The sequence below is a fragment of the Anopheles ziemanni genome, chromosome 3 (assembly GCF_943734765.1).
Source record: "Anopheles ziemanni chromosome 3, idAnoZiCoDA_A2_x.2, whole genome shotgun sequence".
Classification (NCBI taxonomy): domain Eukaryota; kingdom Metazoa; phylum Arthropoda; class Insecta; order Diptera; family Culicidae; genus Anopheles; species Anopheles ziemanni.
In genome coordinates, this window is record NC_080706.1 from 25,374,434 (window position 1) to 25,394,274 (window position 19,841).

Consider the following 19,841-nt stretch of genomic DNA (forward strand, 5'->3'; position numbering starts at 1 on the left):
CGAAATATTGAACATATCAGACTATTTCCAGCAAGTTTACAAAACAGTTCTGAAGCACGTTGCAGAATGTCAATTCAATTGTCAATTTCCAGTGAGACGAATCAAGGTATATGTACAGAAGGTCTAGTTATACGTGTGTTGCAGTAGGCCATCTTGTAAAAACTCATTGTCTAATCATTTTTGGCAATAGATAAACTACATTTTTCCCTCTTAGTAATTGAGTTACGATGTTCTTAATCAATGGAATAAAACCGATATCTGCCATTCTGTTCTGTTCTGAATCAGTTTTATATGACCAGACCTGGTATCCTGACTAGATGTTCAATTCAAGGGATGTTCAGGGAATGTGAATTCGCTCGCGGAGCGAAATGTCTCGGAGTTACGGGCGAAATCAGCATTCATTTATTTCAAATAAAAAATCCGTAACCCTATGTCTAATTCTCGCGACAAAACAATTATGAGTGAGAAAAATACATTGGCCATCTACGTCATCATTGATTTAAGGTTGAATTACATTCATCCCATTCATGAAATAATATTCAACAACCGATTTACACTGCTGCCAACCGTGGCCGGCGAGTGGCAGACATAATTCGCCGGTTTCGCTCGCTCTCTGTCTCTTTCTTTTGGAGCAATCTCCGAACTGTGAAAAAGAACGTCGGAAACGTCGTATCCGTTTTGTATGACTAAAATCGTGCGTTAAATTGTGCAAAAGTTCAGCGGAAGTACTTCCCACGTACTTGCCAACGTTTTGGCTTCGGTCAGAGTGTGTTTGCAGAGACTGTCGGTGTTTGGAAAGGGTAAAATTTTGCGATTGAAAATTGCGTATGCGGCGCGGAAGAGTTCCTCTTGTTCAGACCAAGCCGAAAGACAGCCATCGTCCCCTCGCCCGCCGTGCCATCCCTGCCGTCTTTGTCCAGTCATCGATTTACCGTTCGCACCCCTCCCTCCACCACGCGGAACATACCAGTCTCTTCGGAGCATAAGTTTTCTACGTGTTCTTATTTCTTCACGCGACGCTTCGTGTTCGCTTCTCGCTCTCGCCGCCGCGGCGCTGTTCGCACTTCGAGACGAAAAGTCGGATCAGTCGAAGCTCTGCGGCGGTCCGCGATTGACCGCTTTTTGTTTTCTTGTAAATTTCGCTCCAGCGAAAGAAAGCCCAGCAGCATAAAGGACAAAGCCTTTTCACAGTTCGGATACGCTAATCTAGGTATTTCAACTTGCAAAAAGTTTCATAATTAGTGCTAGGTCAGGCGGGGGTGCGCGTGTGGTGACGTGACAGACAGACGGGTTTTCCCCATTTTTTGTTTCTCCCTTTTATTTCCGTGAGCTAAATTACAGCGAAGAATGTTGAACGTATAGTGTGTCGTTAATAGGGTTGGTAATTTTGTTTCAATTTTCAGCGGATATTGCATCGCTTATCCATCGTCAGTGGAGTGTGGGGCAGCAGAAAGTAGCGGCAGAAGGAAGCAAACCGTGGTGTTTGTGAGTGTGTCTGTGCATCGCAATCAAAGCTAGCCAGTGACACACGCGCGACAATTCGCGAAGAAAAACGTTTTGCTTAAGCGCATCAAATTACTGTGGTTTATATTATTGTTCGTGTATTTGCACCACCAGCTAACAACCAGCGAAACCAGTGTTGTGTACGCTCGAAGAAACTGTTGAGGCAAGCAAACTTTTGAAGAACAAACAGAAGTAAAAAAAAAAGAACCCTCCCGATCGTTTATACATTTCGTCCCAGAAACCTACGGTGGAACGAAGCCAACAAAACCATACGAACGCTCATTGTAATATGAGTAATGCTATTAACCAAAATGGTACAGGTCTAGAGCAGCAGGTATGTACAACGTTTCTTATATTCCCTTTTTTTTACATCTCGTTTCTCATCCGATCATATTTTCACAGCGTGCGCACCGTACTGTGCTGCTGTCGTTGTTGCTAAGGGGGATTATATGATGACGATGGGATGGAATCGCTTCGTGCTAGTTATATTTTGTTTCCCCTTCCGCGCTCCCGCGTCTTCGTGCCGTGAAGGTGGCTGTGCCATTCCATGTCAAGGATTGTTACTCACGTGTATCATGAGATTTTCCAAGTTCGGGTTTCTCTCCGCCATTTGACTTACGGTGGTTCTCCCGTGCCTCTCCCTGCACCCAACACCATATGATCAACCTAGCTTTTTTTTTACTATTTGTTAGGTTATGGTGCCCGCGTGAGGCAGAATTAGTATGGTTCCACGGTGTGCCTTGCGTGTTCGACCTCTACTCCACCTAGCGAAGGTTGTCCTAGGTTTCGTGCTCTCCGCAATTCTCTACCGTTGACGCTTGTGGACGCGCAGGGTAGGGTGATGAGCTAGCAAAAGGGTTCGGTTGAAAAGTTTGCTGCAGTTGCACAACTCGCAGACGGCGGTGTCTTTTCAATGTTTTTGCAACTTTTCATTTATGTAACTGCAACCGAAGTGTGTGCGTTTCCACGAAGAATGGAAAATGTACAAATAAAGCAGAGTTGCTAACATTTCCAAGAATAGTAGTGAGGGATATTTCACCTTACGATTTGTTGGAAATGATTCACCATTGACGGTTTAGGATGTCAAAAGCATCAATCTTCATAGTGGTTGACGGAAATTCTTCGAAATTGATGATGACTCATAACCGGATCTTCAGAAAACGCCGTGGTTTCACAGCCTATTTTAATTTGTATCTCTACTATACTACTGTTTACTTCCACCTTTTGTTCGTCATCTTTTCATGACAAATGCTCTCCCATCTCAGAGCGTGTGGCATTGTGTGTAGCCTTGACTACGCTGTGTCTCGGTCGTCGCACCTACCGTTCCGGCTTGCCCTAAATCACTTCCTCTAGCGTGTTTCATTGACAACTGGATCGAAGTGTAAAAAAAAGGCTATAGAAAGGAACAAAAGCGTTCCATATAAGACATGTCTAGGTTTTTGTTTGTCCTTCATCGTGCATAATTGCGATCAATGGTGAAATGTTTCAGCTCATTGTCGACCGTGCGTCACCTTCGTCAGCTGACTAATGGACGCTGGACTAAACCATTGAACCCTTGTCAATTGGTTTTGCGTTTTGATAAAGGAGCAAACGTAGATTAACACGTGGAGTGCACGGGACAACTCTCGCCATCGAATTACGACTCATCGGAAGCAGTTTGTTTGGATTTTCTCAAATGCGTCGCGGCCGCTAACCAGGCTGCAGTTTCTGCGCACTTTGTTGTATTCACCCCTTTTTAGTTCGCCCCTCGCACATACTTCCCATACCCTCCACAACTCCAATGGCCGTTGGTTGATGCAGTGAAGCGCGTAAAAAGTGGAGTGCACAAAATGATATTGCATCGTAAAACACACTCACACTCAAACACACAAACGACTTGCGCGTGGAAGAAAGATGTTTGTTTATCGATGTTATAAAAGGCTCAACTTTCACGCCTCGTGGAAAGTAAGGTCTTTTCGCTTTCTAGTACGTAACGCGCAGTACCGTGGGCTTTGTTTATTTGTCGTTGCATAAAGAAAAGAAAGCTAAACGGTGTTTGTAACGGCCAATCGCGCGATATATAGAGCGCGTCGAGCGAATGCTGTGGCGGCCTCATTGAAGCTTTTCTAGCACCTCACAGCGCAGGGCCGGGGCCGGTTGAGGTGTGTCAAGGTGTTCTCTATGCACATGCACTATCCTGCAGCGTCGATACTGGTGCCACGATGCACTACCACCACCACATCCCCGTGGTTAGTACAGACCAGCGTCTCCTTTGTGTGTGGCGTCCGCTTCAAGCGCAGCTCTAGGTCAAAACATTCAATGTGTGTGATGGCCACGCGCGGATGCAATTCTCTGCTCTGCATGCACTTCTCCACCCTGCTTTACACTGCCTGCCATCGATCAGCGTGCACGGGGACCGATCGTGATTATCAATTGTTGGAGGCTCACGTGTATGGGTGTGTGTGTGTATGAGGGTGAGCGTGAGGAAGTACCGCGAGATGAAAGATGATCACGGGTGGCCAAATGTTGGTTTTGAGAAGAATTATCTTTTACCCACAGATTTAGAGCGAATCGATGCGGGAGATCTTAACAAATTTTCCAGCTTTTACTACATCATATCTTTTAGTTTTTATCATAAGTTTGACTGAGGACGAGGGAGCATAAAAAATCACTGACTTAGCCACTGATAATTTTACTATTATTATTAGTTGTTTGAATTAATATTTTTGATTATAAACCTTACCGATGACGAGGGAAAAAAGAGAGCTTTCAATAAAAAAATAATTTACTAAGTTCCTCGTCGATTGTATACTGAAGTCCAAAATGACATTTTCAATCATTCAACCATTCTATTACCGGTTTAAAGTTCGCATCAAAATGTTCAGTAGTATGAAGTTTTAAAAATAGTCTCATTTAATTTTTAATGAAAACAAAAGTTCCAATACCTTATTTCAATTCAATACAAAACACTTCAAACTATCTGCCAATAACCCAGCAATTTCATGCATCAGTAACTGTTGCTATTAGGGTTTTAAAGTTTTTTTTTCGGGGGAGAAACAATTTAATTGAAATATCCTTCTTGTTGCAAAATCGTAACATAAGGAGCACAGACATAAATCATAAGAAAACGACAGTGGGTAAGATGATGAAATGTTTTGAAGCGGGTCTCTCAGCCAATTCTGATGGGGTAATAGTGTGACATGTTTCTTGTTGTGTTCCTGTTCGCCTCCACCTCCCTCCTTGCCCAAAGTAGAACAGTTTAATGACCCCGCGCGTTTTCGCGTCCGCTGCTTTGTTCTGTGTATGCTCGTTTGTGTGTCTGTCTGTTCTCTGTATGTGCCTACCATGCGGCCATTGGCCGCGTCGCGGCACCATTTGATTTTCGTTCGTTCCTTGTTCTCCCCTTCTTTGGGGGTCTGTTTCTTTCCCGCCCGTTTCTGGCTTATTGCTCCATCTTTCTCGCGAATTTCCTTCGTCCGCGCTAGTTTGTAATGTGAAGCTTTCGTAAAGCTTCTCTCCCGTACTCAACATGCTTCGGTGGGGAGTTTGGTGTCTGAAAACAAGAGGAAAAAAATCGCGTGGAGGGGGCAGAAGCGAATGAACCTTTTGGTTAGCAACAAGAATCGCGAATCTAAGCAGCACAGAAAGCGTATGCCAAAGACGATGGATTTCTTCCCATCCTCGGATGGGCTGTGAAGCGAAGAGGAAAACAAAGAAGGAGGGACCATGCGCGATTTGTTTCACACAGAATTTAATTTCCCAACTTCCATTTTGTGCCATCGAAGTTGGCTTAGCGTCGATTCGACGAAGTGCTCTCCCCGTTTACAACGGTAATCCCATTTCTCGACTTGCTGTTACGACGGTGCTTTAGCGAAAATTAGTTTATTCAACTGTTCTAATAATTTTCTCTTTCCTCATTCTACCTAATTTTGTATATTACAGTTTGCTGGTCTGGACTTGCAGCAGAAGCAGCAGCAACTTGGCGGCGGCGCGGGCAGTAACCCAGAATCTGGAAATTCTAAATATCCGGCCGCGCGGTACATTCCGCCGCAGTTGCGAGAATGTGCTGATAGTGGTGGCGATTATCAACCTTCGGAGTCCGGTGCCGGCCCTGTAAGCGGCGGCGGCGGCAGTGGAGGTGGTGGCAGACGAGGATTCGGTGACTCGAATCGCAATCGCGGAGGTGGCGGCGACTACGGCCGCTACAACGATCGCGGCGACAACTTCCGCGGCGGAGATTACAATAGGCGCAGCGGGGGCGGCGGTGGCCGGTTCCAGAACGATCGCCGGGGCGGAGATTACGGCTATGGCCGCGGCGGTGGCGACCGGGGCTACAACAATGGGCGTGACGGGGGCTTTGGACGGGGCGGGGATGGCTATCAGAATTCTGAGGGTTACGGAGGCGAACGCCGGGACAACTGGCCGGCGTACGGTGGCGCTCGTGGCGGTTCGGCTGGAATGCCAGCGGGTGGTCGAGATCGCCCGGTGGACGCTCCACCCCCACAGAACGATCGCTGGCAGGATGCCGGAGCAGGCACGGAGGGACCGCCCGGACCGGGCAGCGTTGGCAGTGGTGGCGGAACGGGCCCCGGTGAGGGCGCCAGCGGCAGTGGTGGAGGACGATCGTTCTACGATAGCAGAGGAGCGAACGGCGGCGGAGGTCGCTGGCCGAGTGGCCCCGATCGGCGTGACGGTCGCGGAGGAGGAGGCGGCGGCGGAGGCGGCGGGTTCGGGCGCGGTCAGGTGGACTACACACAGCTCACCGAGCGGGACGAGCGTCTGGAGGCGGAGCTGTTCAAACACGGCAACACCGGTATCAATTTCAGCAAGTACGAAGATATTCCCGTGGAGGCGACGGGCGACGACGTGCCCGGCCACATTAATACCTTTGACGATATCGAGCTGACAGAGATTATCGACAACAACATAAAGTTGGCCCGCTACGATAAGCCGACGCCGGTACAGAAGTACGCTATCCCGATCATTCTGTCCGGGCGTGATCTGATGGCCTGCGCGCAGACCGGCTCGGGCAAGACGGCCGCCTTCCTGGTGCCGATCTTGAACCAGATGTACAAGCACGGTGCGGCCCCGCCGCCACCGAACCGCCCGATGAATCGCCGCAAGCAGTATCCGCTCGGGTTGGTGCTGGCGCCGACGCGCGAGCTGGCCACGCAGATCTTCGAGGAGTCAAAGAAGTTCTGCTACCGTTCGCGAATGCGCCCGGCCGTACTGTACGGCGGCAACAACACGCACGACCAGATGCGTGAGCTCGACCGCGGCTGCCACCTGATCGTGGCGACGCCCGGCCGTCTGGAAGACATGATTACACGTGGCAAGGTCGGATTGGATAATATCCGCTTCCTGGTGCTGGACGAGGCCGATCGGATGCTGGACATGGGCTTCGAGCCGCAGATCCGTCGTATTGTCGAGGACAGCAAGATGCCGGTGACGGGCGACCGCCAGACGCTCATGTTCTCCGCCACTTTCCCGAAGGCGATCCAGGAGTTGGCGAGCGACTTCCTGTACCGCTACATTTTCCTTGCCGTCGGCCGTGTTGGCTCGACCTCGGTCAACATCACGCAGACCATCTTCTGGGTGGAGGAGAACATCAAGCGCTCCCATCTGCTCGACCTGCTGTCGAACATCACCACCCAGAACGACGGCGACGACGAGAACTGTCTCACGCTGATCTTCGTCGAGACGAAGAAGGCGGCCGACTCGCTGGAGGAGTTCCTGTACAGCTACAACTACCCGGTCACCAGCATCCACGGCGACCGGACGCAGGACGAGCGCGAGGAGGCCCTGCGGCTGTTCCGCTGCGGCCGCTGCCCGATCCTGGTGGCGACGGCCGTCGCAGCCCGTGGTCTGGACATTCCGAATGTCAAGCAGGTGATCAACTTCGACCTGCCGTCCGAGGTGGAGGAGTACGTGCATCGCATCGGTCGTACCGGGCGTATGGGTAACCTCGGAACCGCCACGTCGTTCTTCAACGAGAAGAACCGCAACGTCGCCAACGGGCTGGTGCGCCTGCTGGCCGAGACGGGCCAGGAGATTCCCGGTTTCCTGGAGGAGATGACCAACAGCCGCGGCTATGGCGGTGGCAGTAGACGCGGTGGCGGACGTTACCCGTCACGCGGTGGTGGCGGATCGACCTTTGGTTCGCGCGATTACCGTCAGCAGAACAATACTCGTTCGAGTGCTGGCTCGCGTGACCATCGTCCTATGGGTGGCGGTGGAGGAGGTGCCGGTCCTCGTGGCTATGGAGGCGGCGGTGGTGGTGGTGGTGGCGGCTATGGCAACGGTAAGTTCACATAAAGGATTGCCGAGAATTGGTTCTTTTGTTAGGAGCAAAATTTTGAGTGAGACGATTTTTATAAAGTATTTAATTTTTACTTATCATTACGTTGATTAACAATACCGTTGGCATTTCAACTTGATTTTTGTTAACACTAGAACTACAGATTTGGTAGCGAGAAACTTTACTCCGACCATTCAAAACATTGTTTTCAATACCAAACGAGATTTTGTCTTTCAACTTCATAGAAATGAACATTTCAATAAATATATAAAAGTCATGCGACAACATCGCTGATGATCGTTTCCGAAAAAAAATATTGCGATGGAAGGTCAAAAAGACACGGGTCCCCGGAGGTAGTTGTTGTGTTAATGACGCCATGCATAGTTTGACGAACGAAGAAATGTGCTGGACTAGAACGCGTTGATTTGATCGTTCTTCAGTTCAAGCTCATCACACTTAAAAAGCGTCAGTTGATTCCTTGACTAAATCCTATTGTCTACTCACCTTTGCTACAGATCGTGACGATGGCTACGGACGCAACGGTATGGGTGGAAACTATGGCGGAAGCTACAGTAACAACGACGGCGGCAACGGCGTCGACTGGTGGGGTGATGGACACTGAGGAGTTGCAAGAAGCAGCAAAAGCGGAGGATGAACGGGCGGCCACCAAGCGGGCGCCCGCTTGTCCTCTCGCCGTACACTACTCCTCCTACCCCTCGTTGAGCTATAGCATGGGCAGAGTAGTAGCAGCACGGCACCAACACCAGCCAGCCAGCGGGCGGCCGCAAGCAGCAGCAGTAGCAACAACAGCAGCAGCAACAACAACAACAACAACATCAGCATCAGCACATTATTAACCCATACTAAGCTAATGGTATACTAATGGAGTGTGTAGCACGCAGTCAGCAAAGCAGAATTATAGGAAGCGATAAAGAGAGAGAAAGAATGAGAAAGAGAAAGGTGTGAGATGTGTGAACGCACTAGAAACACACAAATTAAAAAAAACAACATGCAGTCACGAAAATATTGTGTGTTCCGGATGCAAAAGCATCTCTAATTTCCAAACGGGAGAAGTAAGATGGACAGTTGGAATGGAAATATGTTGGAAACCAGTAATTAATTACGAAACGCGGAAACAAAAAATCCTCGTGTGGACTTCTAAATTGCAGGCGCAGAATAAGGCCAAATGCAAAGCTGATTGATTGGAAAGGCGAACGAGAATACGAAACGAAGGCAAAAGGGGCGGGTTAGGCCAAACGCGCGAGTTTAGCTCTACGAAAATGTGGTAAAAGATTTGCTGACTGCGGCACAGAATATCGTTGATCGTTTCGCTCTCAAGCCAATCGTTTCGTGATCAATGAAATTCAGAATGAATGTTTTGCTGGTTCAACACAAAGGGCAGCAGCGCGAAACACACAGTGCTCCTCTTCCCGGAGCGAACAAAAAATGGATTACGTTTTTCGCGTTCACTACGCTCGAGGGGAAAATATACACGGAATATGAAATCGAACGGCGATCAGCTGCTTCTCGGTGTTTCGGTTCTCGAGGGTTCCATTTAACGATGTAAGATGCTGCGAGAGAAGAATACCGAAGGTATGTACGAGCAGAGGCGGGGTACGCAGTACTTGCGCTCCTCCGGTGCACCCCGGTGGGTTGCCAGCAGAAGCACCCCTAAGGACACCCCCGCCACAGTAAAGACTCTTATGATGTGAGTGTGAGGTATGGGTGAGGAAAAATTCATAACACACCGGTGTTTTTGCAATCCACCCGCGGGGGGGTTTTGTTTCTTTCGCGAAGGAAAGTCCAAGGCGAACGCCCTTGTTGTTATGAGGAAAAACGGGAAAACAATGGCTGTGCTGGAATGCACTTACGTTGTAAGCCCTCGCGCCAGTACATCTCTAACTTAGTGTACTCGCCTAGTTAACGGGCGAGCGGGTGAAAGTATCACAACAGAACAGATTCGAGAGCATGAGACTAGACTTAGTATTGGGGAAGGGAAACTAGACCGAGAGGGTATGTATGTGGTCCGTGGAAACTATTTAAAATAGTGTTGGACCGCAGAGCGCGGCGCAACAGTATGGTATTTGATCTGTAAGAAGATTATTACTTAGCACTTACATAGCGATAAATGGATCTCTTTTTAAGCAATCAATGCAAAGGAACTGGGGAGAACCCGAGGCGCGTACAAAAAAAAGGAAATAGTGACGAAGGAAGAGGAAGGGGGAAAAGAAGGGGTAAAGCGAACAAAGTGCGTAAAACCCCTCTGAAACACGCTGCAAAGCCGCATCGCCGTTCGTCGTCTGTGTACTTCTGTGTGAAGTTGACACGGGGTCTGTTTCGCTATAACGGCAAACGAAAAGCAGACAAAGATCAGAGGACATGAAAGCGGTCTGGCTGCTGGATAGAAGACTATGAGTCTGTGTGGTGAATCTTTCTCCCAACGTTTTGTCCAACGATTCCGGAATTATTAGGGGAAGACCATGGGGGAAGGGGGCGCGAAAATCCGCGCGCACACGATTCTCTTCTTTCTCTCTCACTGGTTCAAGTGGCATTCGTTGGCGTAAAGTAGTGCGCAGACAGGGAGAAGTGTGAAGATGAAGTAGTACGCCAGCGAAACGCAGTCCGGCTGTCCCGGCTAACAAAAAGAGTATAGAAGACACACAATGCAAACTTCACTCGTCCGACAAATCGGGCATTTATCTACTACACACATCGTAAAGCATGAACATGAAAAGAATCAAACTGGAATGGTCACCATCCCTGCGACATTAAGAACAAAATAAAGGAAAAGGAGCTAGGGACACACACAGAGACACATTGCGCATGATGTGCGAAGGTAGGCATTCTTAGGCGTAGAACTGTGTCTGCGAAGGGATTTGCATAACAGAGCCCGCCAACAGAACGACGGAAAGGTTGGCAGGAATCATCGCAGTTGTGTGCGGAACGCAGAGCGATTAGAATATGGAATGATTGAAACAATAAAGTAAGTGATTGCGGCTACACGTAATAATTTGGTTTTTGTTTTGGCTCAGCTTGAGAAAGTTCCCCCCTTGCATGTTTTTCGAAATAAAAATTATATTTTGATTGAATGAAGTTATGATCTCCTTCAAAAGAAGGACATTCATCTTTTCCTTTATCATCCATCCGGACTGTTGAGAGCATTTTAAATGATAGCAACTTTTACTCAACACCACCTGTCAAACGCGTTCGGAATCCTAATCCGGCTCCAATAACCATAGCAACGCAATTAAAACATTTTCGTTGCCATGGTAATTTCAGCTTCAATTTAGCCTTTAGCCGGAGAAAGATCCCGCATATAATTGTCCACTTATAGGAGTGATGTGGTGACTTCTTCTTCTTGGCGTTACGACCTCTTGGTCATGCCTGCCCCGTTAAGGGCTTACGAGACTTGTTTCCCTGTTGTACGTACGTGGATAGTCAGTCCTCTCGAACAGGGGAGGGTCCGGTCTCGGTTGGGATTTGAAACCACGCTGTCGAGGTGATGAGCCCCGGCGCTCATGGGCCGATTTTCTAACCGCTACCGCTCGGCTGTTGCGGACCCCAAAATACTGACTGATGCTGACTTAAATAATGTTTTTCGGCTTGAAAAAATGAAGATTAAGAAATCGCTTATCGTAGTCACTGGTCGCAATAAAAGCAGTTTGGAGAGCACTGTACTGATTGCGAGCTGTTTGGCGAGCTAGTTGCACGGACGAAAGCTAGGAGACTTGCAGCTCTTTCTTTCAACTAATCACCGACGATGTCACGGGTTTGTGTATCATATATTATTCTGCGTTTATTCCAAATTTCTGTTTGCTTGTTATATATAACCTGTCCCACTATCGTTTGCTCTCGTATATTGATTTTTTGTTTGTTACACTTGATGTCGTCCTCATGCCCGGCGCGAAGGGGAAAGCATTCGCGAACGTTTCCATGACAATCACGCATATCGTAGGCAGCACACGCATGATTCATCTTTCTTTTTTTATTTTACCCAGAGAAACATCACATCCTAACACGTACGAGGAAGCTGGAGCAAAAAGTGGAAGGTATGCGTTTTTTTCTCAACGGCACGAAATAGACCGAACCGAAGCAAACCGCGAAAGGACACCGGGAATTGGATTATTTTCAACTGAAAGACAAAAGTCAGTTACGCAAGTAGTACATCATTTTGTTTCGTTTACGATTCGTGTTCCAATTATATTTGCAGCTCTTTCTAACGTTGAATGCTGTGGTTTCAGTTTTCTTCCGTCCTTTTGACTGTTCGTTATTCGGCGTGTTGCACAATTTTCCTCCTTGCATTTTTTTTGCTGATTAGTTTAATTGGTTGTTTCCTGTTCCGTTTATATATATTAGTGTCAGATTTCATAACCGTTCAGTTACACTTTCATTCCGCTATGATCCACTATTACATAATCTTTTCTATTTCCTTTTTTCCTTTATACTCGCTTTCTAATATAATAGCCTATGGATGACAGAGACAAAATAATAATAATAAACAAAAATATGCGTTACTTATTCTCTTTTGCGATTAATAAACTTACTGAGTACGGGTTTTTTTCTTTTTTTACTGTTTTTTTTGTTTAGTACGGATCTGTTGCCACGTGGGTTTGTTTCCCCCTATCCTTTCTAGTATTCTATCGTCCTCTGACGGGTCGCATCGGCCCACATACAAATACTTACACACACACACAAACACACATACATGTTAACACACTCTCAATTACAAAAACACAACTTTGATAATCATCTTATTTGGGCTATACTTTTTCAAATGGGGAATGAATGGAGTAGAATAGGAAAAAAAAACAACTGATGGAGGCAGGGGAGAGAGGATCAAGGGTGGCTAGGCCCTTGGTAGCAGCAAAATGAACCAATTGAGACAGTCGTTTGGGGTCTGGGTCGAAGCTGGGGCACACTTTAATGCAATCTTTCTTGTGCGTTGTTGGAGAAGCCGGGAAAAAAGTTATCGAGAGTAAAAAGTGGAGCCCGTTTTAGACTTTTGCTCTATCGGTCAACAGGATTTACGATTACGTCTTGAGAACAGAAGGTCGTGACGTCCTTTTTTCCCCAACTGTCGCTTTCGCTATCCCCCCAAAGTGCTCCTCAGGCTGGGAAGTAAAATCTACACAACTGTCCCAAAACAATTGTAAAACATCTATTGGTCACAGATATCAATGTAGGACACCCGCTCCCCAAGCGCCGGCCGCTAGCCTTTTCCGTTCTCTTGTTTTTATTTCCCCGGCAAGGTCGTGATGGTTTAAATTGCTCATTCCGTCATCGTATTGAACAGTCGTCAAAAAAGGTATTAGCGAGTGCCATTTTTACTTTCCCCACGGTCATGTATGTGGAGGAAAGGAAAACCGTAGAACCGGAAAGGCATCAATGAAACGAAACCGTACAATAGGACGGTACAATTACAAGAGACTAATTCTTCATACAACACTTGATCGGAACCTTCATCAAACGAATCATGATGACCAACTTAATATTAGACTTGCTGCACAACACGACACACATTGCACAAATAGGACACACCAAAGTGAGAAAATCGCCATGACGTACACCAGCAACAAACGGAAAAACAAATAAAATTTTAGCTATCTTTTGTATAGGAAAGCGTGTTACCATGGAACGTTTATGAAAATGCAAATTTTTATGTGTGTGCGTGTTTCGTGTAACGCCTTTCTGAATCAGTTTTTCCTATACGTAAAATATCGTTTTCTTGGTCATCGGTCAGAATATAGATCGATTAGCTTAACACACCAGACATACTGGATGAATGGTTTATCTTTTTGTAAACCCTGGGAGAGCGAAACAAAAGGAATTGGATCGGGCCAAATTCAGAATGAGTATATAGAATTTGCAGCAGGAACAAGTGATCCGGTCGGGCCGAAAAAAGGATGAGGCCGTGTGTTCTCGTCCATCTCGAAACGCATTTATGATCGCTTGAAGGGAATTATATTCCCTCTAATCAGACATTATGATGGGGATTAATTAAGGATCATCACAATCGGGATTTTTGTTGGTGTTGTTGCTATGTACCGAATATGTGTGTATGTGTGTGTGTGTGTGTATTTATGTTGTCTGTTCTCTCCGTACTTCAGTGAAAAACGGTCTCTCGCCAGGCTTGGTGTCTCTGCCTGAACCTGCCATGAACCTGACTCCTAACCTAACTTCTTTACTGCTTCTTACAGTGCTGGTTTTGTGTTCAATCAACCAACCACTCTCTTTCTCCCTCTCCCTCTCCCTCTCTCTCTCTCTCTCTCACCCTCTGGGCCGTGCAGTCCGATTTACAAAAAAGCACGTGCGGATACGACGGCCATAGGAGCTTGCACCGTGAGATGGCCACCACTCTGTAGTCAGACCGGAGGAAGGGGACAGGCCTTTCAATTGTTGTTATTGTTGATGTTGTTGGATGCTTTTACTGCACGACAGCACCGGCCGACTTGAGCAGGGTGAGTTCCTTCTCCTTCGCTTGCACCACCGAACGCCAGTGAATGTCCTGCTCGATCACCTTCGCCTCGAGGTTTTTCAGCATATTTTCCTGTCGAGAGAAAGAGTACACGTTACAATGGATGAGAAACTGGATTTTCTTTTCAAAAAGAGTTTGAAACACATCTTGAATAAAGTTGAAGTAAAGTAGAGACGAATGGTGCCTCTTCGAACGCACTTTGCTCTCTAATAAATTAGGGCAAAAAAAAGTTTAAGTAAAGTCATACCGGTTTAATTAATCAATTTAGAACGACGCTTTGGACACGGCGAGAGTCCTCCTGGATAGGAAACTCAGTACGCACGTCACTAATGTTCTAAAGTTTAAAATCTAAACCATAACAAAATGTAATTGGAGCATACTATCGTGTACACTTATCTGCAAATTAAATACTCCGCAAGATAAGACATTTAGTTCATTCAATTGAATTACATTTTCCCAGTTTTGCTAGACGAGTATTTCGTTATCCGTTCGTAGCAGTAGCGTGTCAAGTAAGAATTTAGCGTGGTTATCGTTAGAATTTCACATTACTTACTGTGTCGGCTATGATAGTCTTATACTGGTCTACGGTTTTCTGCAGCTGCTCGTTGCGCAGCGCCATTGCCTGCTGGTCGTCCTCGGAGCCACTTTCGGCGGCACCGTTCTTGTTTGCGTCACCACCACCCCCCAGCACCTCGCCATCGTGCGCGTCATTACTATTCTCGTGTAAACTATTATTAACGGTGTTATTATTGGTATTAAGATTATTATTTGCGATTATATTGCTGCTACTACTCCTACTGCTGCTGTCGCTGTTGCTATTGTTTGCGACGGCGGCGTTGCCACTAGTGTTACTACTGCCGTTACTGCCTGCGGCGGTGGTGGTGGTGGTGGTATTGTTGTGGTGCTTTTGCTGCTGCAGCTGCTCCTGGCGCTCCTTGATGCACCCGACAGTTGCCTCGAGCCAGCTCTGGAAGTCGGTCGCGTCGACGGGCAGGACCGGCACGACGCCGGTCGGCTGCAGCAGTTTCACGAGCAGGTCCTTCGTTCGGTTCTGCTCCTCCAGCACGATCTTACCGACGTCCACTGGCGGCTTCTCGGCGCTGGCTAGCAGTTTCTGCTGCTGTTCCTACAATCGTCGTCCCATTTATTGCGTGTTTACGTTCCGAAAACGAGAGAATCGAACAGGAGAAAAGTTTCTTCCTTTAGTGATCAAGCGATCATGATGGGTGTTAATGAGGCGATAGGGATGTATGATAAGGGGACGCCATCTAGCTCATGTAGCAAAACACTTGCGCACACACGCTCAACATTCACATCTTGCCTTGTGCTTTCCCCCTCAAAGGTGCACATCCGGCGAACTCTTCACTTACAACGTTCTTCGAAGAAGCTGCGGCCTCCGCCGTCGTCGTTGTCGCCGTTGATGCTGTCACTGCACCCCTCCGTCGTTCGGCATCTTGCAATGCCTCTACCAACTTCCAGTTTTTGGTACGCAAGTTCTACAGAGCATGCGTTAGTGCAATAAAAATGTCCAGCGGATGCGTCGGTAGTAAATGTGAGGCAGGGTGGAAAGTCGTAGTAAGTAGTGAGATAAGTGATCGACAGTGTTGTTGGATGGTGATTGGTGAGTAACAGTCGGGAAGTGGAACGATCGTATCGATTGGAGGAGATGAATCGTGGTTGGCGTTTTTTTTATTATTTTTTGTTGATGATGCGTTTTTATACGATAAAGGGTGGCAGCGAAACGGGACGACGCGCGTAAAATAAAAGAACAGAAAAGAAAAAGAGCAAATACAACGTAAACAAGTGAAACGTCAACGAAAATCTCTGCTTATACGAAACATTATGCTAGCATAGTCGTGCATTCGTCGTTACTTTTTTTGCGTGCAGGAAAAACAACATATCCATCGTATGTACAAGCAACACATAAAGCTCCAGACATGAGTTTCGTACAGCCACACACGAGTAATAATTTCAAAATGTTTGCACCACTTCCAATAAAGCTTTTAAAATGTTTTTCTTATATTCCAATTGAAAAAAAATAGAAGCAAATTTCTGTTTCACTCCGCGTGCAGAAAAGCGTTTGAAAAGAGCAATTATTGTCTGGCTGAACTATAGGAATGAAATGCCTCGAATTTGATGCCTCTTTTTGAATAACAACAATTTCGACAAATGGATAAAATTGAACAGAATTTGGAAACATAATTTCAATCAATCTTTTTTAAATATGTTCTAATGGAATTGAAAAGCTCCAAAGGTTGTTATAAGCGAATCTGAAGTATAAAGTGTTATTTTTCTTTTATGTATCTTCTGAAATAATAAAGGTTCATATCTGTATTGGATCGGTTAGTCTGTTGCTATTGGTAACACTGTTTACAGCGAACGGGCGGAAAACAGTAAAAGGGGTTACACAACACATCATGTACGCTGCGCCGGCAAAACCTGTATATTATGTTTACCCAAGTGAGGATGGAACAAATTTGTTTTGTATGTGCTAGATCCCAAAAAAATAGCTACAAAATCGAATGAGTCATCGAAATAAACCAACAGTTCTAAGGCGAGCGCAACAGATGGTAGATCAAACAAAAATAAACACACCTTTAACCATTCTCCCTATCGATTGCTTTCCCTCAAAACCTTCTCCAAGGTAACACACACCCACCCACACATACATATATATTTAGAGTTAATCCGTTGTAGACGGTGCATTTTGATGCCACCTGACTTACGTCATTCTTCTGCCGCTGTTCGTCGAGCTGTTTTTGCAGCTGCTCCTCTCTCGCCTTCAACTCGTTCGCCTGCTGCTTGTAGTCGGTTAGCAGGCTCTTGCACTCAACCAGCTCGGTCCGGTAGACCTCGAGCTTCGATTTGGTGGAGTCTAAGGCATTCTGGAGGTTGCGGATCTCGACCCGGTTACTTTCGTCGGCCTGGCTGTTGGCGACGGCAGCGGCAGCCGCGGCCGATGCAGCCGCTACCGCCTGCTTCTGCTTCGCCTGCAGCTCCGCCTTCAGCTGCTCGTTTTCGTAGCTCTGCTGCTGGCAGGTCTTGCTCAGCTCATCCTTCTGTCCCAACTCTAGCCGCAGCTGGTGCAACTCATTCTCATAGGCAGTCAGTTCTGTGGGAACCAAATGACACGAAATGACAGTGAAACGCCGACACCTAAGAGCTAGAAACCGATGCCCGAAACTTACTCTGTACCCGTTGTCTGAGGAGCTCTTCGCTGTTGTGTAGTAAAATTTCATACTCAGTCTTTTTCTTCATCAGCTCCTGCAAATAGAGAAAAAAACGTATACATATGAGACTTGCATCATTTCCATCTTCGTCAGCGTATGGGGCAACTGGGTAGCTTGAAATCTACTAATCTACTAAGAAAACCCCAAGACTAACCTCCTCGGACTGTAGTTTTTCATTGAGCAGCTGGCTCTTAGCCATCAGCTCTTGCTGCAGCAGCTGCAGATCGTTGTTGAGTTGCGCGATCGTCGACCCATGATCCTGCGTGGCCGCGTGCTCCTTCGATAGCTGAATGTACTTCGCCTGCAGCTGCTGGAACTGCAGTGAGAGCGTGTGTTTCTCGCTGGCCGTCTTTTCCTTGACGTTGACCAGCTCCTGTGTGAGATGGTGCACCTCCTGTTTCTTGTTATTCAGCTCCTCGACGTACGCCTTCAGTGCGGCCCCGGTCTGCATCTTTTCCCCGTTCAGCTCCTGGCGCAGCTCTTTCAGCTTTGCCTGCAGCCCGGTGGCTGCCTTCTGCTCTTCGGCTAGCGCCAACTCTTTTTCCTGCAGCTGCTTCTTCAGCTTCTGCAGCGGGTCGGACGGGTCGTTCCACTCGGACGGATCCTTGGCCAGCGTGTCCTGCTGCTTGTTCAGCAGGAAGTCGATCAGAATCTGTATATCGTTACGCGGCAGGTCCGCCTTGTTGAGGATGTTCACCAGCGAGTGCACGTTGGTCGCATCGGCCGCCTCGGCCGCCAGTTCCTGCGTGAGCAGCTCGTTTTTCTTCTTCTTGCTCGACTTGTCCTTATGCGCCGGGGCAGGGGTGGCCTTAGTTTCGCCAAACGTAGTTTGCTTTTTCACCTCAACCACGGCCGCAACGTGTTGCTGCTGCTGATCATCGGCGGTACTGTTTTTCGGAGACATTTTTGGTTGATGTTCCTTCTTGTGCTTGCCCGAATGGCGCTGCTCCTTTGGCTGTTGTTTGCCAGTCTTTGCTTCCTCTTCATGTTTCTGTAAGCAGCAAGAATCAAACGAATAAGCGTAAGCAATTTTTAGCTCTGGTGATCAAGTAGACATGGAGATTACTCTTAAGGGTTTGGGAAACGAAGCGTAATCGTGTCATTCCGCTACTCAATCTGTCAAAAAGAATATTGGCTCACCTACCCTATAATCGCATGGGTAATCTTGTCAGAACGTAAACAAACCAATCAAAAGTTCACTCGATCGCGAATATTTATCGAAATTCAGTGATTATTTAGCGTAGTTTTTGTATCTTCAACCATGTACAACAAAATAATAGCTGTAGTTTCAAGAAATGTTGCAACTTTTATCAGATTGCAAAACATAAATAAAGCACAGATGAGGTTTGGCCCGAATATCGACGATACACGAGAGACCAGCGATTACGCTTCGTTTACCGTGCCCTTTATGCAAGTACTATAAAATGTGAACAAATCAGTTCAAGAATGGTCCAGCTTACTACGTCTTTTATTTGTTACCTGCTGACGGGCAATTTCCAGCGCATCCTTAGGATGAATCTCAGCAAAATGGTTCATCTCCGGGACGGAATCCAGCGGCTTCACCAGCACCGGTTCGGTTTTGTTAACCAGTATGCCACCGGGAGATTTCTGCTTGTTCTTCTTTCCACCCTGCTGCTGATGCTGCTTGTTGTCCTTCTTCTGTCGATATGGAAGAGAGAGCGACCGATTAAACAAATCGTTTCCCCCCGCAGCCAGCCGTCCCACACTAGCCAACCTACCTTATTGCCACTGGAGTTATCGCTCAACGAAAATGCTTCCGTCTCGGAGTATTCCACCGTCAAGTTGGTCGCTTGTCCGGTGCGCTTCTTTGCGCCGTACGTCAGGGGATTAATTTCCTCTTCCAGCTGGCTCTCGGACGAATTGCCATCACTTTCGCGCTCAACCACTTCCACGCGTTGCTGCTGTTGTTGCTGCTTCGCCCCACGACCCTTCCCACCCTGATTTGCTGGATGCGTTTTCTTCGTCTTCTTGTTCGTGCTCTCCTTGGTCGATTTGCTACTGCTGCTACTAGTGCCGGTTGCCGTCGCCGTTAGGCCAAGGATGCGCTCGCGCATCTCACGCTTCTCCTTTACCATCTCCTCGAAGGACTTGCCCTTCGGTAGGAAGCGGCTGATGAAGAGCATCGACATAAAGGAAAAGAACACCACAATGAGGACGAATGCCAATGTAGTCAGATCCATCTTTGCATGGTTTGCTGCACGCTCGCGGTTCTGGTGGATATGCTACTACTGTCGATGGCAACGCGGGCGACGTCCGCTTCTCGAGTGATTGTTCCGTTTGGTAGTGTAATTCACGACGAGAAAGACACGCTGGAAGCTGCGGAGGAAAGAAAAAC

The 19,841-nt window shown here is 47.3% G+C and overlaps 2 protein-coding genes across 2 annotated transcripts; one reads left to right on the forward strand and one right to left on the reverse strand.

Annotated features, from left to right (window-relative positions):
- The first annotated feature begins 1,071 nt into the window (after window positions 1-1,071).
- LOC131288340 (ATP-dependent RNA helicase bel) lies at window positions 1,072-8,691 on the forward strand. The gene is made up of 4 exons (XM_058317464.1): window positions 1,072-1,210; window positions 1,404-1,837; window positions 5,425-7,783; window positions 8,296-8,691. The coding sequence occupies exons 2-4, from the start codon at window positions 1,793-1,795 to the stop codon at window positions 8,400-8,402; spliced, it is 2,511 nt and encodes an 836-aa protein (XP_058173447.1). The 5' UTR covers window positions 1,072-1,210; window positions 1,404-1,792; the 3' UTR covers window positions 8,403-8,691.
- Window positions 8,692-14,190: 5,499 nt separating this feature from the next.
- LOC131287029 (ribosome-binding protein 1) lies at window positions 14,191-19,778 on the reverse strand. The gene is made up of 8 exons (XM_058316043.1): window positions 19,225-19,778; window positions 18,965-19,144; window positions 17,640-18,476; window positions 17,444-17,519; window positions 16,982-17,367; window positions 15,647-15,751; window positions 14,809-15,381; window positions 14,191-14,327 (listed from the first exon to the last, which is right to left on the reverse strand). The coding sequence occupies exons 1-8, from the start codon at window positions 19,684-19,686 to the stop codon at window positions 14,205-14,207; spliced, it is 2,742 nt and encodes a 913-aa protein (XP_058172026.1). The 5' UTR covers window positions 19,687-19,778; the 3' UTR covers window positions 14,191-14,204.
- Window positions 19,779-19,841: the final 63 nt, after the last annotated feature.

What these genes read in the sequence shown, in the direction of transcription:
- LOC131288340 (XM_058317464.1), top strand. Translation starts at nt 1,793, where the DNA reads ATGAGTAATGCTATTAACCAAAATGGTACAGGTCTAGAGCAGCAG. An exon ending in GTACAGGTCTAGAGCAGCAG is followed by an intron (nt 1,838 to 5,424) that starts GTATGTACAACG and finishes TGTATATTACAG; the next exon opens with TTTGCTGGTCTGGACTTGCA. An exon ending in TGGTGGCGGCTATGGCAACG is followed by an intron (nt 7,784 to 8,295) that starts GTAAGTTCACAT and finishes CCTTTGCTACAG; the next exon opens with ATCGTGACGATGGCTACGGA.
- LOC131287029 (XM_058316043.1), bottom strand. Translation starts at nt 19,686, where the DNA reads ATGGATCTGACTACATTGGCATTCGTCCTCATTGTGGTGTTCTTTTCC. An exon ending in ATAACTCCAGTGGCAATAAG is followed by an intron (nt 19,145 to 19,224) that starts GTAGGTTGGCTA and finishes CCATATCGACAG; the next exon opens with AAGAAGGACAACAAGCAGCA. An exon ending in AGACTATCATAGCCGACACA is followed by an intron (nt 14,328 to 14,808) that starts GTAAGTAATGTG and finishes TTCTCTCGACAG; the next exon opens with GAAAATATGCTGAAAAACCT.